The sequence below is a fragment of the Candoia aspera genome, chromosome 4 (assembly GCF_035149785.1).
Source record: "Candoia aspera isolate rCanAsp1 chromosome 4, rCanAsp1.hap2, whole genome shotgun sequence".
In the NCBI taxonomy this organism is placed as follows: domain Eukaryota; kingdom Metazoa; phylum Chordata; class Lepidosauria; order Squamata; family Boidae; genus Candoia; species Candoia aspera.
The window spans coordinates 94,270,015-94,289,943 of NC_086156.1; the positions used below are offsets into that span (position 1 = coordinate 94,270,015).

The 19,929-nt window shown below is 35.9% G+C and overlaps 1 protein-coding gene across 1 annotated transcript; it reads right to left on the reverse strand.

Moving 5' to 3' along the window:
- Positions 1 to 8,380: 8,380 nt before the first annotated feature.
- Positions 8,381 to 18,245, reverse strand: LOC134496689 (vomeronasal type-2 receptor 26-like). The gene is made up of 6 exons (XM_063302398.1): positions 18,031 to 18,245; positions 17,335 to 17,626; positions 14,185 to 15,042; positions 12,887 to 13,114; positions 10,968 to 11,094; positions 8,381 to 9,282 (listed from the first exon to the last, which is right to left on the reverse strand). Exons 1-6 carry the CDS (start codon positions 18,243 to 18,245, stop codon positions 8,381 to 8,383), a joined length of 2,622 nt encoding a protein of 873 aa, XP_063158468.1.
- Between the last annotated feature and the right edge of the window lie 1,684 nt (positions 18,246 to 19,929).

The following is a 19,929-nucleotide window of genomic DNA, read 5'->3' on the forward strand; positions in this document are numbered from 1 at the left end:
CTCACTTTGAAGGTGACTACTTTAATTTTCCAACATTGTACAGTACATTTACTTGTATACAAGTTCAAGATAAAATAATAATGAACAGCACTGAAGATTATTGTGGAGGAATTACATGTCAATACATTCTTCAGAATTTTAAAACAGGATACATATCACCGATAACATGTGATCTTTGGAGTCTCATCTGAGTAATAACTTTCAAGGACAATTACCTGTAATGGCTTCTTAATTTAGACCTTGTCACAGATTTTTAACAGCTATTACCTGCCATGGCTGCAGAATTCCATCTTCTATTCCCCTTCTGGCAAATGTTTTTCTGAGTGCCAAAACACTTGAATTAATGATGCGTATAGAATTTGCTAAGGCATAGACTGCATTGTAACTACTGTAACTGTGGCCAGTCATGCTCATTTCAAAGAAGGGCCCTGGTAAGCTTTCCAACCTCTCTTCTCCAGTGCAGCTGTTCTGAATGTTCCCTTGAATATCAGAGTTCATAAAGGAACAGCCAAATGCCTGCTCCCAGAATGTCTGGATGAAGCCATCTCTCTTAGCCAGGTGGGGATTTAAGCTCTGAAGAAAAAGCTGGAATCCTGGTATCTCATGTGAATGGGGTGTGAAAGCTAAAGCACCATGGAAGATTTCTATATTCAAATCCTTATGTAAGACCAGTGCTGCAAAATCTAACTGTGCTGCCATAATCCATACTTTACCAAATAGTTTCTCATCATCAGAATCTCCTGCATTCAGCATGATCATCAAAGATAACATAGTCCTAGTTTCTCCATGGACAACAATAGCATTGGCCTCACTCTTTATTACTTCTAGTAATATCTTGTGCCATTTTCTTTGCGTATTTGCATAGTCATCGAAAAAAAACTAATGCAGGAATCCTTGCAGTGAAGGCAGGACAGATGCCATTTTGAGAAAGTATTGGGATCAGATTCTTCAAAAAAAGTTCTCCACCATCATCATCAAAGATCATTAGGCATATCCATTTCCATCTGAAATGCAGAAGTAACTGGACAATTCCATTGTACTGATGAATTTCATTTGGAACCAGCTGGTGTAGAGAAACAAAATGGGACTGATCCCTCATCATGGGAGCAAAATCACCATAGCTGAACTGGGATTGAGGAAAAAAATGAAACCACTGTTTTATCAACAAATTAGAAAGTCAGGTGATATATCTATATTGTTATATTTTGGAACCTTATTTTTTTTTTTCTTAATTATCTCTGTTCCCTTCTCAGTAAAGATTGCAGAATAATTTAAGCTCTCCTTATTCCAGACCCTGAGGATCTTGAAGCACATATGTTAAGTCTTCACAGATGATTTACTCACACATATAGCTAACATATAATAAAAGTAGAGCTGTGATGTGAGAATCACTATAGGGAGACTTCTGGGGAGGCCATGGTGAGCTAGGATGCTGGATTATGGCCAGAAAAATCTCACCAGAGAAAGGAGAGATCATGAGATCTCCCACTTGCACTCCAGACAGCCACTTCTCATGAGTAGACCACAGGAATTGAAGTTTTTGCAGTCAGCTTATGAGTGGAGCGGCTGGGAGTTGAGGGATTCCAATCTAAGGTCACAGTCATAACACAGCCTTTATGGACAAAAAGCTCAACCAAGCCTCATTTCTTAATCACCTTTGGGATTATTTTTTGCTGCTTTTGAAATATTAAGAGCCTTTGGGATGGCAAGTTTTTATCGCATTCACTGGGTGAGTCCATCTCCTTCATGAAAGAAGCTTTAAATACAAGTTTAAGGACTTAGAAAAATATTATTTTGGGGAATAAACAGCAAAAGGGTGTTTAGAGTGTTGATTTTGGAAAGTTAAAAGAAAAGACTAAGGGTCCAGATGGATTTGAAATAAGAATTTGAAGTTAATTATAATAACCCTTCCTGTGGGAAACTGTGGTTGTTTTGGTTTTATGGGTGGGTGGGTGAGAAACATGATAAAATGGGACTTTGAATGTTGGCCACTAGAGGGAACCAGAAGAAACTAAAGATTACAATTAAATGAGAAGAATATTCATTTTTGACATGCTAGTACAGAATGGAGCTAACAGTGGATCTTTTTATGGAGATTTGTGAACAATGGACTCAGAAATTAATTTTAAGAATGTCTAATATCATAGATGGATGGTATTCAGAAGATGTTACAGAAGAAGAAGAAGCTATACTGGATAAGACTGAAATTGATTTGAATGTGGATTTAAGCATGACAAGTTACAAGAATGATATAGAAAAAATGTATATTTTTGTATATGGATATATACTGTATATTTGTATACTGGATATATATCCACTATATAAAAAAAGATTTGTATATACTGGATATACAAATGATTTGCATATACTTGATATACAAATGAAACCGATTGATGTCTTAATATTTAAAAGAAACATGCAAATATCAAACCAGAAGAGTGATATGGATACTTTTTTTTACTGGAATTACAAAAGAGATCTTTTAAAGTTTTGAAGGATTTTCTGAGAAGAGACAAAGAAAAAATGAAAAGAACCAAGTTTGAGAATATTATTTGAAGGGATTAAAAGCCAAGATAATTAAAAGTACAGGAAAGGAATATTGACTTGTCTTGGTTAAAACAGATATGTTGTTATCTCCAGTAGATGTTAATGGACTTTTGCTAGATAGAAATGAATGATGAGGCTTTCAGATTTTGTTTATAGTTAAGTGATGAGGCATGGGAAGAAGACAGCATTTGCTGTATTTTAAGGGATGGTGATTGTTTATACTTGTGATGAAAGGGGAAGTTACTTCTTTATATTTTTATTTTTTCTTCTATTTTTCTTTTTCTTCTATTTTTCTTTTTTCCTTTCTTTCCTGCACTTTCTATTTTTCTTCTTCATTCTTATATTTTTTGTAGTTTGTATTAGTTTTTTTTTCCTAATTGTAATCTTTAATAAAATTATTTTTTAAAAATAAGAATCACTACAGGAAATTATTTTAAAAAAATCAAATTCATCAATCAGCAGTGGTAAGCTTCTGTGGTTATTTAAATATGCATTTGTACTACATTGCTTTGAGTATATATCTCTTCTGTCACATTTTTGTACTGCCTATATATTTCAAGCTCTTGGCAGCCAATATTCAATGAAAAAACATTTTCCCCCCAATTTCCTTTCACAAGAGTTATTGAAAAGGAATGGAATAAGTTTACAGAAATGTCAGCAACTCTACTTCTTTCACTTTAGAATCCAATTTACTTATCATCTTATTAAATTTGAAACTTTTGCAGCAATTTTACTCATGGCTTCTCTCTGAAGCGGTGAGGAGGAGATTAATTTCCATGAAAGCTGAGGAATGTGCAAATGGACGGGATACACATCTAGCTCAGGCCCTGAATTTACTGCTACAATTTACAGAGAAATGACTAAGGAAAGTAGGATTGCTTTGTACTTTTCATAAAGAATTAGATTATTATTATTATTATTATTATTATTAGTAGTAGTAGTAGTAGTAGTAAATATGAGTGCTTGTTAACAACTTTTCTATAATGAAACTTTCATTCAATCTACTTTCTGAAAGGCAAGTAAAAGAAAAACATGGCGATAAATCTAAAAAAATTGACATTTCACTTTCCCATTATACCTGAGGTAACTTATAGATGTTCAAAATGGCAGCCAAATGGTGGGAGGTATCTGTGCCCAGTCCCCCGATAACTGCAATCAGGTCGCTCTGATTATTGCACTTGTAATTAGGGATTAATGTATGCGTTGCTGAGAAAAAATCTAAGGCGACGTGATAGTATCTCCTTGCACTGAAATAGCTCTCTGAGATATGGAATCCCAAGGAGATATTAGGCAAGAACTGTTGATTTTCATTGATCTCAGTCACAGTAAATACCAAGGCTAGCACATGCTGGTAATTCTTTGTCACAACTATGCAAAGGAGAAGGGAGGGAAGAAATTCCCAGTATTAGCAATTAAAGAAATTGGATAGTTCTGTGAACTGCCTTCTGTCTTCATGTTGTCTTAATTCACAGCACATAATGTTACTGATTATGTCTAGAAGTTTTAAATGTGATATAGGAGATATCTGAAATAGAACAGGATATAAATAATAAGTTCAAATAAAACAGGTAAAACTTTTCACAAGTGACCCTTGTGGGATCATAGGAAAGGTATTCACCAGGAAGGTGGGAAGGGAAATGAAATCTTCTGGAGACATTATTGTACTAAAAGGCTAAAGAATCCATATGTTGGAGCTATACTACATAAAGTAATTTTATGAGAATTTGAAGCTAAAGAACTAAGTAAGACTGCAATGAAGAGTATGATTTTGATGACTATAACACAGTAATTTATATTGCAAGCAAAAGATATGACACTAGAAAAAAATGGGATGGAACAAGAAATGCTGCAAATAGTAAGGCAAGGGAGTGAAGAATGTAAGAATAAAAAAGAAAAAAAAAGGAAGTGCCTTAAAATAGATACAATTTACAAAAAAAAATTAAGAATATTTAAAATGCAATGCAGAATGTAATTTTAATGTTTATTGACCGAATCACAGAATCCTAGAGATGGAAGGGGGCTCCTAAATTAAGGGATGTCTAACAGACCAATATCTAGTCTTCACTTGAAAACGTCCAGTGAAGCCCACCACCTATCTGAGTGATCAAATACATGACTGGAAATATAAATAAAAATGAGTTTACTACTCTTAAAGATTAATTCATCTTTTTACTGTATACAATTTGATGGATTGGAAAGCTTCTATTTCATCAGATCCACAGAATGAAATGACTGACTGACTACACACACACACAGACACACACACACACTCACACACACACTGAGGGGGAGAGAGAGAATGAGAGCAAGCTCAATGTATCTTTCGCTATATGTTATTAAATAGGTTTATGCATTCTAAAAGTGGAAAATTAAACTTTTAATAATCCAACAAGGATTATTGAAGGAAGGAAGGAAGGAAGGAAGGAAGGAAGGAAGGAAGGAAGGAAGGAAGGAAGGGTCATGTCATGTGTCTGGAAACTGAATATATTCTCCCTGCAGCAGTTTGTAGATGTCTAAGATATTAGCCAAATTATGGGAGTTTTCAGTGCCCATCTTTATAGACTGCTATAAAGTTGTTTTGAAAGTCACATTTAGAGTTGGGAATACATTTTTGTTGTGGGGAAAAATATTTTGTTGCAATGTAGATCCTTCTTAAACTGAAGTAGCTGTCAAAGATGTGGAACCCCAAGGAGACATTGGGCCACATTTGTGGATTTTCATTGATCTCATTGACTACAAATACCAAGGCCAAAACATGCTGGTAATTCTTTGTTGCCACTCTTCCCAGATAAATAGAGAGATGAGAGAGAGAGAGAAGGTAGATAGATAGATGCATTGCTGTCATTCCCTCTTTATTTTATCTATAAATTTCACAGTCACAATTCTCTAACTTTAGAAACATTCTAGTCACTTTACACAACAATACTTTTATACACATTAACATAAATTACTGGAAGTAGGTATTGATTATTTGCATCAAAAATATCATCCCAGTGACTAAATGCAGGGCAAGAAGAAAGGAATACCCAGAAAAAATGCTAAGGATAGCTCATGCTAGTCCCCTCCTTGTTGGTCTTCAGGAAATGTAAAAAATGAAGGGCATTCTCTTAAACTGAAGCACTCCACCATTTTTTTTAAAACTTCTTTATCCTTGCATTTCGCTTTTCATTTACACTATGTAGTCCTTTTTGTTGCGGGGTGGGTCGGGAGGGATTATTATGCTTTTTGTTGTCATTTTAATTGTACCATGGATGTATTAACTTTTGATGCAATATTTGCTATGTAAGCCTCTGAGAGTTGTTAGATTGCATTGGGCTAAATGTTTAATAAATATGTAAATACATAAGTACATATACTCTGCCAACAGTGTATATGTGATATAAACAGTGTTTATATCAAAGATATATTTCATGAAATAATTGTGAGGGTGTCTGAAGCTAAGAGAAAGAAAAAAAATAGCATAAAATAAATCTGAGGAAAGAAGACACCTTGCATAATGAAGCAGGTGATAATAATAAAGGAAACAGAAAAAAAAAGACAACCTCAGGTTAAATTATTGGAGTTGGCATTGACAGCACTGATAAGAGAAAATACTGTGACTAGATTTATTTCTATCTGGAAACAGCTTCTGGACCATTTGCTTGTAACTGAAAAAAAATGAAGTTTTGATTTTGGGTTTTGATGATTAAATTGTTATTTTTGATAGAAATAATTATTATTAAGGATTAATTAAGAGTAAGAGATCAAAGTATTAATAATTGTATTCATATCTGTGTCGGAAAAGGTCAGAAGTCACTTTCTTTGTATTTCTTTCTAGCTATTTCTGCATTTTTTTTAGTTTTTCTTTTTTCTTTTAGCTGTTTCTTCACGTTTTTCTATGCTTTGTATTTAATCTGTATTTTGAAACTGTAATACAGTCCTTTTTAAAACATCAGATATGAAAAAGAGGAGAAGGAATGCATGAGAGTTGAAAGATGAAATCAATAGGAATAAAAATTTAATGAGCTCAAGAAAAGAAGCACCATAAACAAACTGGGCATAATGAAGCACAAACAAACCTGAAAATGCATCTCAGAATTTAAATTACTCAATCTACTAAATAAGTCCCATTATATAAAAAGGAGTTCCTTCCAGATTGACTTGGAAAGGTTTGGGGTTCAAAAGTTTTAAATTATATGATAGTGCTAGGATTAAGTCTTTAGAATTAGGGAAAAGGAAAAAAAAAAGACTTATATGGGAATGTCACTACCCCAAGTAGGGTATTCTTTGAAAGAGTACTGATTCAGAAATGCTATCATCTGAGAAGAAGTCCCACCACTCATGAGGTCACATATTGGCAGCATCAACAGCAGCATTTCCATAGCAGCATCCTGATTCTAATAGGTCCCATCTAGATCCAGATTTTCTACTTAGGGTTGTATCAATAGAATTGTTTTAATGATGACACCTAAACTGAACCTTAAACTCTAAAAAACAGCCATCCCCAGTGGTGCAACATTTGAACTTCTTACCATATTCCATTTCTACAGGGAAAAAAAAAGATTATTAAGATTTGGCACACACATGCTCAGACTTTTAGCTGTAGTTCTGAATGCCAACAGTGAGGTTTTTAAAATCTCTTTTTTACAAGACAGTGGGGTCAAGAAAAGGAGGACAAAGAGTATCATTTAGGTGATCCAAAGAGAGTTTGTTGAGAACCATAGAATATACAGTATAAATGAGAAATGCAAAATATGTAATTAGCCTCTCCCAGTTTTTTAAATCTCTTAACGACTCATTTACCTTATTTCAAGATCCCTTTTGCACTTCAAATTTAGCTTCAGCCTTGGGGATTCCTGATGGTCTCCCATCCAAGCTCTAATTTTATATAACCTTTCTGAGATCAGTTAAGGTCAGCTAGGTGATGCCCCCTACTGGTTCTTTGTAAAACAACAAAAATCAAAATCCTAAAGTGTTGCTGTATGCTGCTACATACCAACATACATCCCTTGAGCAACTGGGGTATAAATTCACCAAACCAATGTTCCACTTTAAGGAATGTCTAGGAAATGAAAGGTAGAGTGAGGCAAGAATTCCTCAATTCCTCAAGAAGCAGGCAGAGCTTCACTACTGAGATGGGATGAGAGAAATAAATCAGCTCAGCTGCCAAAGATACAATATAGCATGAGAGCACAGAAGTCTGGAGCCAACATATTATTCCAGAAGTCTGGAACAGGGCAATGTATTTATCTGGAAAAGATGCTTTAAAAAAAGTTGCAAAGAGAAGAACTTAGGAGGAGAAAATATTTTGAGCCATTAATTACTTCATAAACTTAATGGTCTCTAAAACTTATAGGGACACCAAATATTTTTTGACATTAGGGGAAAAAAATGGAAGACACATACTTATGCAAAAATATGTATCACCACAGAAGGAAGGAAGGAAGGAAGGAAGGAAGGAAGGAAGGAAGGAAGGAAGGAAGGAAGGAAGGAAGGAAGGAAGGGTCATGTCATGCACACAAACCCCAAAAAAGGCGGCGATGGAGATATATTCTACCCTGGTCAAAGCTCATCTTCCAGAACTTAATGCCAGAACCTCAAAACCTGAACCTGCAATTTTCAGTGCAGAAAAATGGATGGATGCTTTTCCTTCTTACCCACCCACATTCTGAACACTGTGTATTATTCTGACATCTAATAGTCCATGTGATGAATTTCATTTCCATTCTATTTTTATATTGAAAATCCTCATTCAAACATCTTGCCTATAGCACATCCTTAAACATTTATAAAAAAATTGTGAATAGAAGTCAAAGGGTCCACAAGGGGAAAACAAGGGGGGGAGGGGAGACCTTTAATTTTTCCATTTTATTAGCTGATCTTTTTTGTTCAGTTCTGGCCTCAACACAATGATGTAGCATTTTGGGAAGAAGATGCAACCCAGAAGCCCAGCACTGGAAGTTAAGATGGAGAAGATCTCCACAGCAGCGGGATATTTCCCCTTAGTGCTCAAGTAGGTTGGAACAAAGGAGAGCCAAACACTGCAGAAGACCAGCATGCTGAAAGTGATGAACTTGGCTTCATTGAACGTGTCAGGTAATTTTCTAGCCTTGAAAGCCACAATGAAGCTCACAAAAGCCAGGAAACCCATATAGCCTAGGACACTATAAAACATTGCCACAGATCCCTCATTACATTCCAGTATAATCTCATCAGCCATTGACTTCATGTCCACATCTGGAAAAGGAGGAGAAGTAGCCAGCCAGCCAATACAAATACCTATTTGAACAGAAGAACAGACAAAAATAATGGAATTGGTCAGGCCTTTCCCCACCCATTTCCTCATCCAGGTTCCTGGCTTGGTGGCTATAAAGGCGAGAACTACAGTGATGGTTTTTGTTAGCACACAAGATAAAGCCACTGAGAAGATGATGCCGAATGCAGGTTGACGGAGAAGACATACCACCTTCTGAGGACGGCCAATGAATAGTAGGGTGCTAAGAAAGCAGAGCAGGAGGTTGATTAGGAGAATGTAGGTGAGCATCCAGTTGTTGGCTTTGACAATGGGGGTGTCTTGATGCTTCACAAACATTTGCAGCACCAAAGCTGTTAGTAAAGAAAAGGAAAGAGCAACAATGGTGAAGATGAACCCTAGTGGTTCTCCATAAGATAGAAAAGTTATAATCTTTGGGATGCACTGATTTTGATTCTTGTTTGGATAATGATCTTCTTGGCAGCTATTGCAGGAATCCATATCTGAGGGGGAAAAACAGAGAGAGGGAGAGAAAGAAATACATTTTCAGAGCTAATTCAAGTGTTTTAATTGGCACTTGCAGCCATCTTGTCTATTCCTCGTGGTAACAAAAATCAATCAACAATTTATTTATGGTCAAAGTTCAAAGACAAATTTGTGAAACGCTGTTCATTTCTAACAAGAGCCTGTCCCATCCAAGGCATCATGATGAATAATCTGTTGTTGCATTTCCAGAGAAACTACACAGAAGATGTACTCTGTTGTTACTCCAGTTGTTATAGTTCACATCCAAAAGCAACAGAATGAGATAAAATTTACCCAGGTAATCCAGCAGTGAAAGGTTACTGTATGTCAAATGCAAATCCTTAGAGAAAGAGCAATATAATCAATTGTGATTTATTGTTTCAATTTCCTGGATTCATCTGGGCAGGTTCTCTTGTCTAGGAGAACTGTAAAGTATTTACCTTTTTAAAATGTGGGTGGACAAACATTATATCTACTCTTAAAGCACTCTCTTTGCAGCTTTGTAAAGGTGAGTAGAAAGGTTAAATGGTTTTCTGGTTCTCAAGTAAAATTTTTAGTCTTCATTTTGGTGTTCTACATCTTTGATTCTTTCAGGAAAATCTGTTTAAACTGGTCATATCCCAGAGAGGTGAGGAACGCTGCCAAACTCTGTTACTTCTTATCGGTATTGACTTTCTACCTTGGTAAAAGTTTATCTACCAAAACCAAGGGGACTAAACTTGAAGGAAAAAGCAGGAACTAATAGTCTGTTTCCAAGCCTTCACTTTTATTTTAGGCATCCAGTCTCTAGTCTAAATGCAGCATTGAGTACACATCTAGGAAGAGAAAGAATACCCTTCAAAAACTTGGTGTGCACCATCAGAATTTCATCTGTGTTTATGTAAGTGTCCATATGCACTCCACAAAGACTTTGGGCTAAGAGTTTTGCTTGAAGAGTTTTTAACATGCTGGGATCAAGTCTCAGCTTTGGAGAAGGAATATCTTTTAATAGCCATTGAGAATCTTAGCCATCTTTGCTTGACATAATCAGCATGGGCCTGGGTGTGGACAATGTGGATGGTGATATCCATACGGTGAAAAACTACTCCCAGGTATTTGAAATGATGGACTTGTTCAATTTCATTTCGCCCATCTATTCAACTCTGTAGTTAGTTAGTTAGTTAGTTAGTTATTTATTTATTTATTTATTTATTTATTTATTTATTTATTTATTTATTTATTTATTTATTTATTTATTGGCAAATTCCATAAAGTAAGCTCTCACTGATGGGCCACATGTTTTTCTATTGCTGACTCTCAGAAGGACATGGTGATCTACCAACTAAATACAAATTGTGTTCAAGAGCAAATAAACCTGTATTAAAAATAAACTTAAAAGAGCAATTTGAAATCAATATTTCCTTTAGAATTTGCTAATATATTTATTTCTCAAATCAGGAATAAGGAACTAATTCACCCTATGTTTTCTTTTGGCGATCCCAGATGTACATTCTCTTATATGCTGGTAATATGAATATTTCACGGAGATTATCATGAAAACAGGAAATACCATCTGATGAATCAATTCAGCAAAAAAAATATTTTCACCATCTGTACCTACTCTTGACTAGTTATTCTCTATCTACCCAGTATACTTAATTATTTTACATAATCTATATTCTACCTCTCTGTTCAGAGACCTTCCCATCTGGACATGAAGTACAATCATAGCAGCAAAATGGAATCCCGTCTTTCTTTTTTTTCTGATAACCAGGATGGCAAATGTCATTGCAGAGAGAAATGGGCATCACCTATTCAATAGTTAAGAAAACTTAGAATAAGTGCTAAATACAATTTTAAATTATTTGGTTACAGTGAAATTACATGTGTCTTCTACATTACATAAAAATGATATTCACAGAACAATTTCAATCAACTAAGAAGAGAACATATTTTTCCCATGTCAGCTACCACATGAAAATACATATGAGAAACATGGTATTATTTGTTTATTTATTTGTTTATTTATTTAATTTATATGGCTGCCATCTCAACAAGTGATTCTGAGCCATATTTCATATATGGTTACCCAGCCTCCCTTAAGAACATGCCAGAAGTGATCAATACCATCTAATGTAATGATACCACAGCTCCAACTGCTTGGTATATGTATGATTATGCATAAAATCACATGAACTCTCTTTTCAAATGGGAAAATTGCATAACTTTATAAAGATTACTCTGAAACATGAATTTTGATATTCCTTTTGCACTTGTTGAAACAATTTTACTTTCAAAAAAATCGTTTTTAATGTGTATAAGCAACAACGTCTTCAGCAAACCATGCCAAAATTATATGCAATGATGGAATTACAAAAATACTGTGATTACACACTTCCATCAGAACATCTGACACAAGTAGATAAATCATAGCATTTGCTTGATTATATCACTTACAAGTGTCATAATTTCTCACTCCCTGTCCCTCCCCCAGAAGCTCATGTGTGTCAATATACTCCTGGGTGGTATGAAATAGAAAACAGTATGATGACTTGCAAGATAGTTTCTAGATTAAATATTATGGTTTACATAGAATCGTATGAGCATGCTTGGGGTAAAATTTACTTTGCCTGCATGCACCTGTATTGTTGTTCCCATAGCCATTGACTGCAATGTAGCACAGGTATAAGTAAGGTTAAAATCTCTTCTGTATACCTTATCTATCCAACTTTATTTATTTTGTATGGCATAGCAGAATGCTATGTGATCTACCCAACTAAAAAGTATAGTGTTATTTAAGATCATGATTACTCGAAACAACAGCAGGCAGTAAAAATAAATATTTATGGATGTATTTTGTGATAACCATATATAAGATTGTGATTTAGAATGTCAGCAGAATAAAAATTGAATTACCAAATGACATGAATGAAAGAAAAATAGATAATGCCGTGTGATAATAAAACCAAGAGGAAGGCAAAGGATGTAATAGTTTTGGCTGAAAGTGCCTGACCTAGGGAACTGGTGTTGATGAGTATACAGTATGTAGGGAAAATTTTATTAGAAATGAAAGGCTAAGAGATTTGTTAGAAAGCAAGAATTTGCATCATCTAGACTGTTAAGCAAGAAGAGATTAGGTCATGACTACATCGGTGCTGTGAGTGGCTACTAAGAAAGACACACATTGAAGTTGTTTGGTCATATAGCAAGAATGAATGAAAATGAAATCACAGAAGATATACATGAAGGAAAAGTGATTGGGTTGAGAGAAAAATATAGGAAGTCATGGTTAGATGGATCTGAGATCCTGAAATATGAATAGATTCTAATATATTCTATTGCTGAGATCTCCATCTCCAGTTGCTGCAAACTTGTGATGGCATCTGCCATGTTGTTTCATCATTCAGTATTTTTAACAGATTTCTATATACCTTGCAGTAAAGTCAAGATGTATAACAACAGACCCTACAATTCAATTATAACCATGCAAACACAAATATGTTGCCTTATAGGCTATAGAATATTGTAAAATGTAACTTACATTAATTAATTCCTTCTTCTCAAATATCTTTATGGAAGCAAAAGACTGAGTCAACATCTTACCTGGTTATAGATCCTGGGCCACATAATAATGTCTTCATCAATGTTGAACTCTTTTCCTGGAAGACCCCAAGGATTCATCCTTCCAACTTTCACTCTAATGAATGAATTATTGGGGAAAGTAATCACATTTGTAACATCAAAACCCATTGTAAATTCCCCATTCTCATTCAACAGCACAGTTTCTCCTATGCTGTTGTTGAAAGAGAAGTTCCTCAGAATAGAATGGAGCTGGTTGCAAGGATAAAAGAAAGGAAGGATTAAATGATTGCAGCTTTAGAAAGCTGCCCACAAAAATAAAATAAAATAATGAATTGGCTTTGACCAAGACCAGTCTAATGTCCAATATCCCCCACCTCCATCCCCCCACCCCAAACAATATTGCTAATATCCCATTGGGTTTTACATATAATAGAAAGAGGGGGAAATGCAGAAGAGATATTAGCCAAAATTGAATTACTTCTAAATTGCTTACATTAATGTCAGATAAATATTGCTGGTTTACAATATTCTTACCTTAAATACAACCCTCAAAATAATATTCTAACTTATGATTTAAACATGAGAATAAAGATTTTCAGTCATTATGACAATCAGCTAGAACATATTTGTGTTCAGAGGGAGGAAGGAGGAACATACTGTCTCATCACCCTTCTCATGAAAAGATGGCCAACTTTGATGGAGAGCTTCTATATGCTTCTAGACATGGAGTCTCTCTAAACAGTTGCAAACACCGGCCGATAGCCTTACTCAGATTTTTAACCAAGGGTCCTTTATTGGGAGATTTTATTTACTTCATTTTTAGATTAAAACATTTCAAAATCCACAATTTTTTTTATCACAAATGATATAGAAATAATTAGTGATTTTTTTTACAAAAAAATCAGATCTGGGAAAATGCAAAAATGATAGATTCACTGATCTAGACACCTTTCACTCTTAATATACATCTTAAATATTGAATATATTTGAATCCCTGTATTTTAAATGTTGTTCTAATAACAATACTTTATGCTCAGCCTCTGTACCTGACTTTACCTGTAAGGCAGGTAAAACAATACTGTTGTTTCTGTTAGAAGTAGATATAATAAAATTTCACAGGGACAGATTAGTGACAATGTCATTGTTCACATTTTATAAGAATTTTTCATAGTCTATAAATGCTTTCAGAAATTTCAACTTCATATTTAAAAGTTAAATGGGACAAAAACCAATACAAATAAATTTCTCTTTCCCCAATAGATGCATTAAGACATTCTGTTGGTTACCACAAATGAGAAGAGTGCTTCAGTAACAATTACCTGCCATGGCTGTATTTGCTTATTCGCTTGATACATTGTGGCTCTCATCCCTCTGGATTTGGATCTGGTCGAATATAAAGAACTGACAGAATTTGCTAAAGCATATGCTGCATTGTAGATACTGTAGCTATGGCCAGTCATACCCATTTCAAATAAAGGCCCAGGAAGGCTCTCCAACCTTTCTTCTCCAGTGCAGGGTTTATTAAGGTCCTCTTTAGTATTGGGGTTTGGAAATGAACAGCCAAATGCCTGCTCCCAAAATGCCTGGATGAAACCATCGTCCTTAGCCAGATGAGGCCTTAAATTCAAAAGAAAATGTTGGAATCCTGGAAGGTCATTTGAATGGACAGTGAAAGCTAAGGCTCCATGGAAGGGATCTATTTTCAAATCCTTCTGTGTGATAAATGCAGCAAAATCCAACTGAGCTGCCATGATCCACACTTTACCAAATAGTTTCCCATTCTTAGATTCTCCTTCCTGAAGAAACCCTCTCAAAGTTAGCATGGCCTTTGTTTCTCCGTGGACTACAATTGCATTAGCTGTATTGTTCATAATATCTAAATATATTTTGCCCCAGCTTTCTAGCACACGGGGAATGTCACTAAAAAAGATTACTGTCAAAATTTTGACAGTGAAGGCAGGACAGATGCCATTCTGAGAAAATATAGGCAGCAAGTTCTTCACAAAAATTTCTCCACTATCGTCATTCATGGTCATTAGACCCACCCATATCCATCGGAAATGCAAAAGTAGCTGGACAATCCCCTTATATTGATGGATTTCATTTGGAACTAACTCATAGAAGGAAAAGAAATGGGATCCATCCCTCAGAATAGGGGCAAAATCACCATAGCTGAACTAAAAGGAGAAAGAAAAAAGAATCACAGATGTCTATAATATTTTCAGATTTTAGGAATTGCTAACATTTATTGCCTTCTTTTTCCCACAAGCTTTGGGAGAGTCCTTATTACTGTCTAATGCAACTATGTGCATGACAAAAAAGCCGATCTGCAAAATTTGGTCTGTCCATTGATCCATCTAATTGGGTAAATTGGGGTTGTTGTTGTTTTTTAATCTCTTCCATTTTTTTTCCCTAAGAAAATTCTTAGAAGAAGAATTCTTGTAACTTTCTTTACAAACTTTAATTGGCCTAGAAAAATAATGGTCTCTATAGATTTTGGATAATTATTTTACGGTTACTGAAGATTTTGTTTAAAATATTCTGCATTCCAAACAAACTGATTGTTCTACTGGAGTCTAGCTTCCTTTTCTTGACATACTGTCTGGAACAATGAACACTGATTTCTCCTTTTATAAACTCTACATTGTTTTCTTCAACACATTGTATTTTTGCCTTAGGCTGAACTTAGAAACATTGCTCTGTGCTAACTTGTATCTTCCAATAAAAAAAAAAAAATGTACTGATTATACAGGCTATTTTCTTCCAATTCATTAGCTACCATTATCTGAATTTTCTTGTCCATGTCCTTTTCCCCCTTCTCCTTGTGTGATAGGATATAATGCCTATTTTTAACACTCTTCTTGAGAAATAGCAGTCAATTATCCCTTAATAACTAAAACAGAACACCATTCTATCTGATTTCTTTTCTTTTCTCTTTGCTTTTTGTGGCACTATTAAAACTCTAAGATGTGTAACAAGTAAAGTAGTTCAGAGGTAGAGTACTCAGCCAATTCCATTTTTCATTAATAAAGTCAATGTTCCAAAAATCTACATTTTATGATATTTTATGACATTATTCATAGTGAACTCATGTCTTCAAAATTATAACTATCATTTGAAGAGGTCTATAGATACCTTTCTAGCTATACCCATTTCCATGCAAGAGTGATATTTTCACAAACTTTTAAATGGGAACTAAATGTCTTGTTGAACAAAAATGGTAAGATGAAGTCTCATTTAAATTGAAATCTTGATGACCTTACAATCACATCCATATGGTTTTGCTGGCAGCAGTGAGAAAGTAGCTTGCCACTGTCTTCTTCTGGGATGTTTTTTGACTTTTCTGTCTATCCTATAGCTTTTATCCTTTCTGGTAGTCTTCCAAGTTGTAACAAGGTCCGGTACAACTTAGCTTTTTAAAATCAGTCAAGATTGTCTAGATGCTACCAACTAGCTGGCTGTCATGCTCACAGATCAAATGTTCCCAGAACATCTGATCCAACTCGCATGCATGAATGGAGTCAACCCGGGTTGAAACTTGCAAGTCAGTAGAAATGGGAAAGGGGACAAGCCAGGAGTGTGAAAGCATCTTGCTTGGACTATCTCTAGCAGCCAAGGTCAACCAGCAGAGACATCTGCACAGAACTGAATGGACTGGCATGAAAAGGGGGGCTGCATACCAAAGAAGGGGGAGGAAGGGGGATGGAAGTCATTGGAAAGCACAGAAACTCCTGTTTGCAACTTTTTCTCTGTACTGCACATTTCATTATCATTGAAGAGATTACTACTTACCATGTATGAATTGGATTTAATGGCCAATTGAGTGGCAATCATTACACTGGCCTATTAAAAATATGCACACACATACAAACATGACCAGACTGCTTCCAAATTAGTAATCCTGTATTATTCTAGAGTGCTACATAAAAGTTGGTTAACAGTGAGAACATGCTTTGATTGCAGTTCCTGACTTTAACCAAGTAAATGTGCTTTGATAATTTTCCTTATCAAGGAACAATTATCTTGAGTATTGATTAGCTTCTTGTGGCTTTTAGTAAGCTATCTTTCCCAGTCAATTCAAACTGCTGGAGTTGTTCTGACATTTCAGATAGCCAAAATGAAGTGTTCATTCATCTCACTTTGATTTTCTGTTGCTACATTCTTATTATTCAACTTCCAATGAGCAGAAGGATAATTTGAGCCCCAGACTTTCCTTCCACAACATTCCTTTTTCCCTCCTGTCCATTGAAGACAATAAAACAGTAAACATCAAGTCTGGGAGAAATGAAAATACTAAAATAAGTTTTGGGATTATATTTTGTTAATGTTACTCACTAGAATGATAAGCATTTTCTCTAAATCCACACTCTTACAATGCCCATAAAACATTCTCATAAAAGGGGATAGAGGGCAGAAAACTATGGGACAGTTTGAAAAATGATCCTCTGTGATTTCCAGGCACATTTTACCTGTGGCAGCTTGTAGATATCCAAAATGGTTGCCAAATTGCGAGAGTTATCAGTGCCCAGTCCTCCAATGACTGCAATGAGGTTGTTCTGAATGCCACACTTATAGTTGGGGACAAATTTATACTGTGGAGAAAAAAATTCTATTACAATATTGTAGATTCTCCTTGGACTGAAATAGCTCTCAGAGATGTGGACTCCCAAGGATACATTGGGTAGGATCTGGGGATTTTCATTGATCTCATTGACAGCAAACACCAAAGCCAAGACTTGCTGGTAATTCTTTGTCACTATTCTATAAAAAAATAATTGGGAAGATGTCAGGAAGAACTTTTAGAAACAATGAAGTGCTTTAAAAGCCATGATGTTCTCTCAAGTGTTTCTAAATCAGTCTATACATCATTCAAAACTAATGTTCAGTAGCATTAATTTTCAAAATATTTTAAGATCGTGCATCATCTGTGCAGATACCAAGCCAGAAGTACATACATTTAATCAAACTAAAAGTCAGTACAATGAAATCCTGCACTTTTTTGGTAAGAACAGGAAACAAAAAAGAAATGTCAGACAAATAAATTAAAATTCCAACAAAATGTTTCCTACTGTTCTAAAACAATGCAGTATTAGTGTCAATTGCAAGACCATGTAGAAAATATTCCATGGGTGAGGTGCCATAGCCCATAGGTAGAAAATCCTTACAAGAGATTGGCAGAATCCCAAGTAGGATATTGCTCAAAGGAAAGTAGATCCAAAACTGAAATCATATGAGAGACAGTTCCACCAATCATGAGATCACCAGTCTTATAGTACATATGAGGAGTATAAACATCATCTTGAATTATGCATTTTCCATCATGCTCTCGGAATGTAGTGTGAGGTATCGACAGCAACAGCGGCAGTATTTTGAGCAACATGTTTCTGCTGACCCCATCTGGGAACAGAATGTAGATTTTCCATGTATAGCTATATGAACAGAATTGAAAGGCAGTTAATTCTTCTGATACAGAAAATGAAGATGCTATTTTCCTCTCCCTTCCATGTCAAAATATAAAGAAAATGGGAGTGGTTGAGCATTTCTCTCCATCCCTCCACTTCTGAATGAGTAACAAGTTTATTTTAAGGATCCTTCCAGTTTGCTAAGTCTAGTGTTACGTTGTAGTTCTTAGAATTTTTCAGAACTGCTTGGCCCAAAATGGGAATTAAAATTTTACTGAGGTATATCATTCAGGATATCCACAAGGACATGGTAAGAACTGTAATCTGCAAAACTGAGAATGACAAGAAATACTATTAGCGTATCTCAAGAGACTTTGCCCTTCATGACATTATTTTGCTATTTCCAAAACAAGTGGAATTTTGTTGAGCAAAATCATCTTGACAGAAGTTATTTGTGTTCCTAAGAATGTTGGAAAGATGTTTCAAGAGCAAGCTGTGATATAGTTTTAAAGAGATATTTGGGACATATGGCTACACTGTTTAAATTTTATGAATGGTATAGGTTGCAGAATGGGTACCTGCCTAAGGTTCCTCCACATGCATTATTATTCAAACCTGCCTGGGGCTCCAACAGTTAGGACCTTCTATTGGAAGGACTTCAATATAAAATATGTATTGAGGGAAGAGTAACTAAAACAAGCTGACACTCAGCAAAGGACAAATTCGATTGAACATGGGCTACAGCCACTATTTAGGCCTGCCTTGTGGTGATAAGGGCGGCAAAGTGCGAGTACTTCTCTGCCCTTATTGCATCCACATCCTGAGGCCCTGTTTTGGGTGACACATGTGCTTTTGGGTAGTAGGGGCTTGGAGAACCTCCTGCAGCAGCATGCAGAAGAATTTGTTCAGCATTTCTTGGACAAAGTTGCTTGAATTTGCTCAGAGTTGGACACTGGCCTTGTTGCAGGTCCAGAGGAGATGCCTGGCAAGGAGTCTTGGCTGGTTATCTGGGAATGGTTTGAACCTGTTGAGGAGGTGGACAGGGTCCTTCAGACTGTGAACTCAGCCAGCTGCTCTTTAGATTTATGCCCCTCCTGGCCTGTTAAAGCTGCCTGGGGGATGTTGTGTGATTGGGTTCTAGTGGTGGTGAATTCTTCCTTGAGTGAGGGGGTTGTTTCTTTACCTCTTAAAGATCCCTTAGTTTCCCCCCTCCTCAAGAAGCCATCTCTGGATCCCACTATACTGGACAATTTTTGTCCAGTATCTAACCTCCCCTTTCTGGGGAAGGTGGTTGAGAATGTGGTTATGCAGCAGCTTCAGAGGACCTTGGATGAAGAGGATTATCTGGATACCTTTCAGCTGGGATTCAGATTCAAGTATGGGATGGAAATGGCATTGGTCATGCTTTTGGATACTCTCTAGCAAGGGCAGGATGGGAGTTATGCATCCATCCTTGCCCTACTTGACCTCTCTGTGGCTTTCGATACCATCATCCATGGCATCGTTCTAGATTGGCTCAAAGGATTGGGAGTGGGTGACGTTGTATTGTGCTGGTTTGCCTCCTTTTTCTGGGATCAATGCCAGCTATGTGGGGTGCTGGAGGGTTCAGTGTTCTCTCCACTCCTATTCAACATCTACATGAGGCCACTGGATGAGCTCATC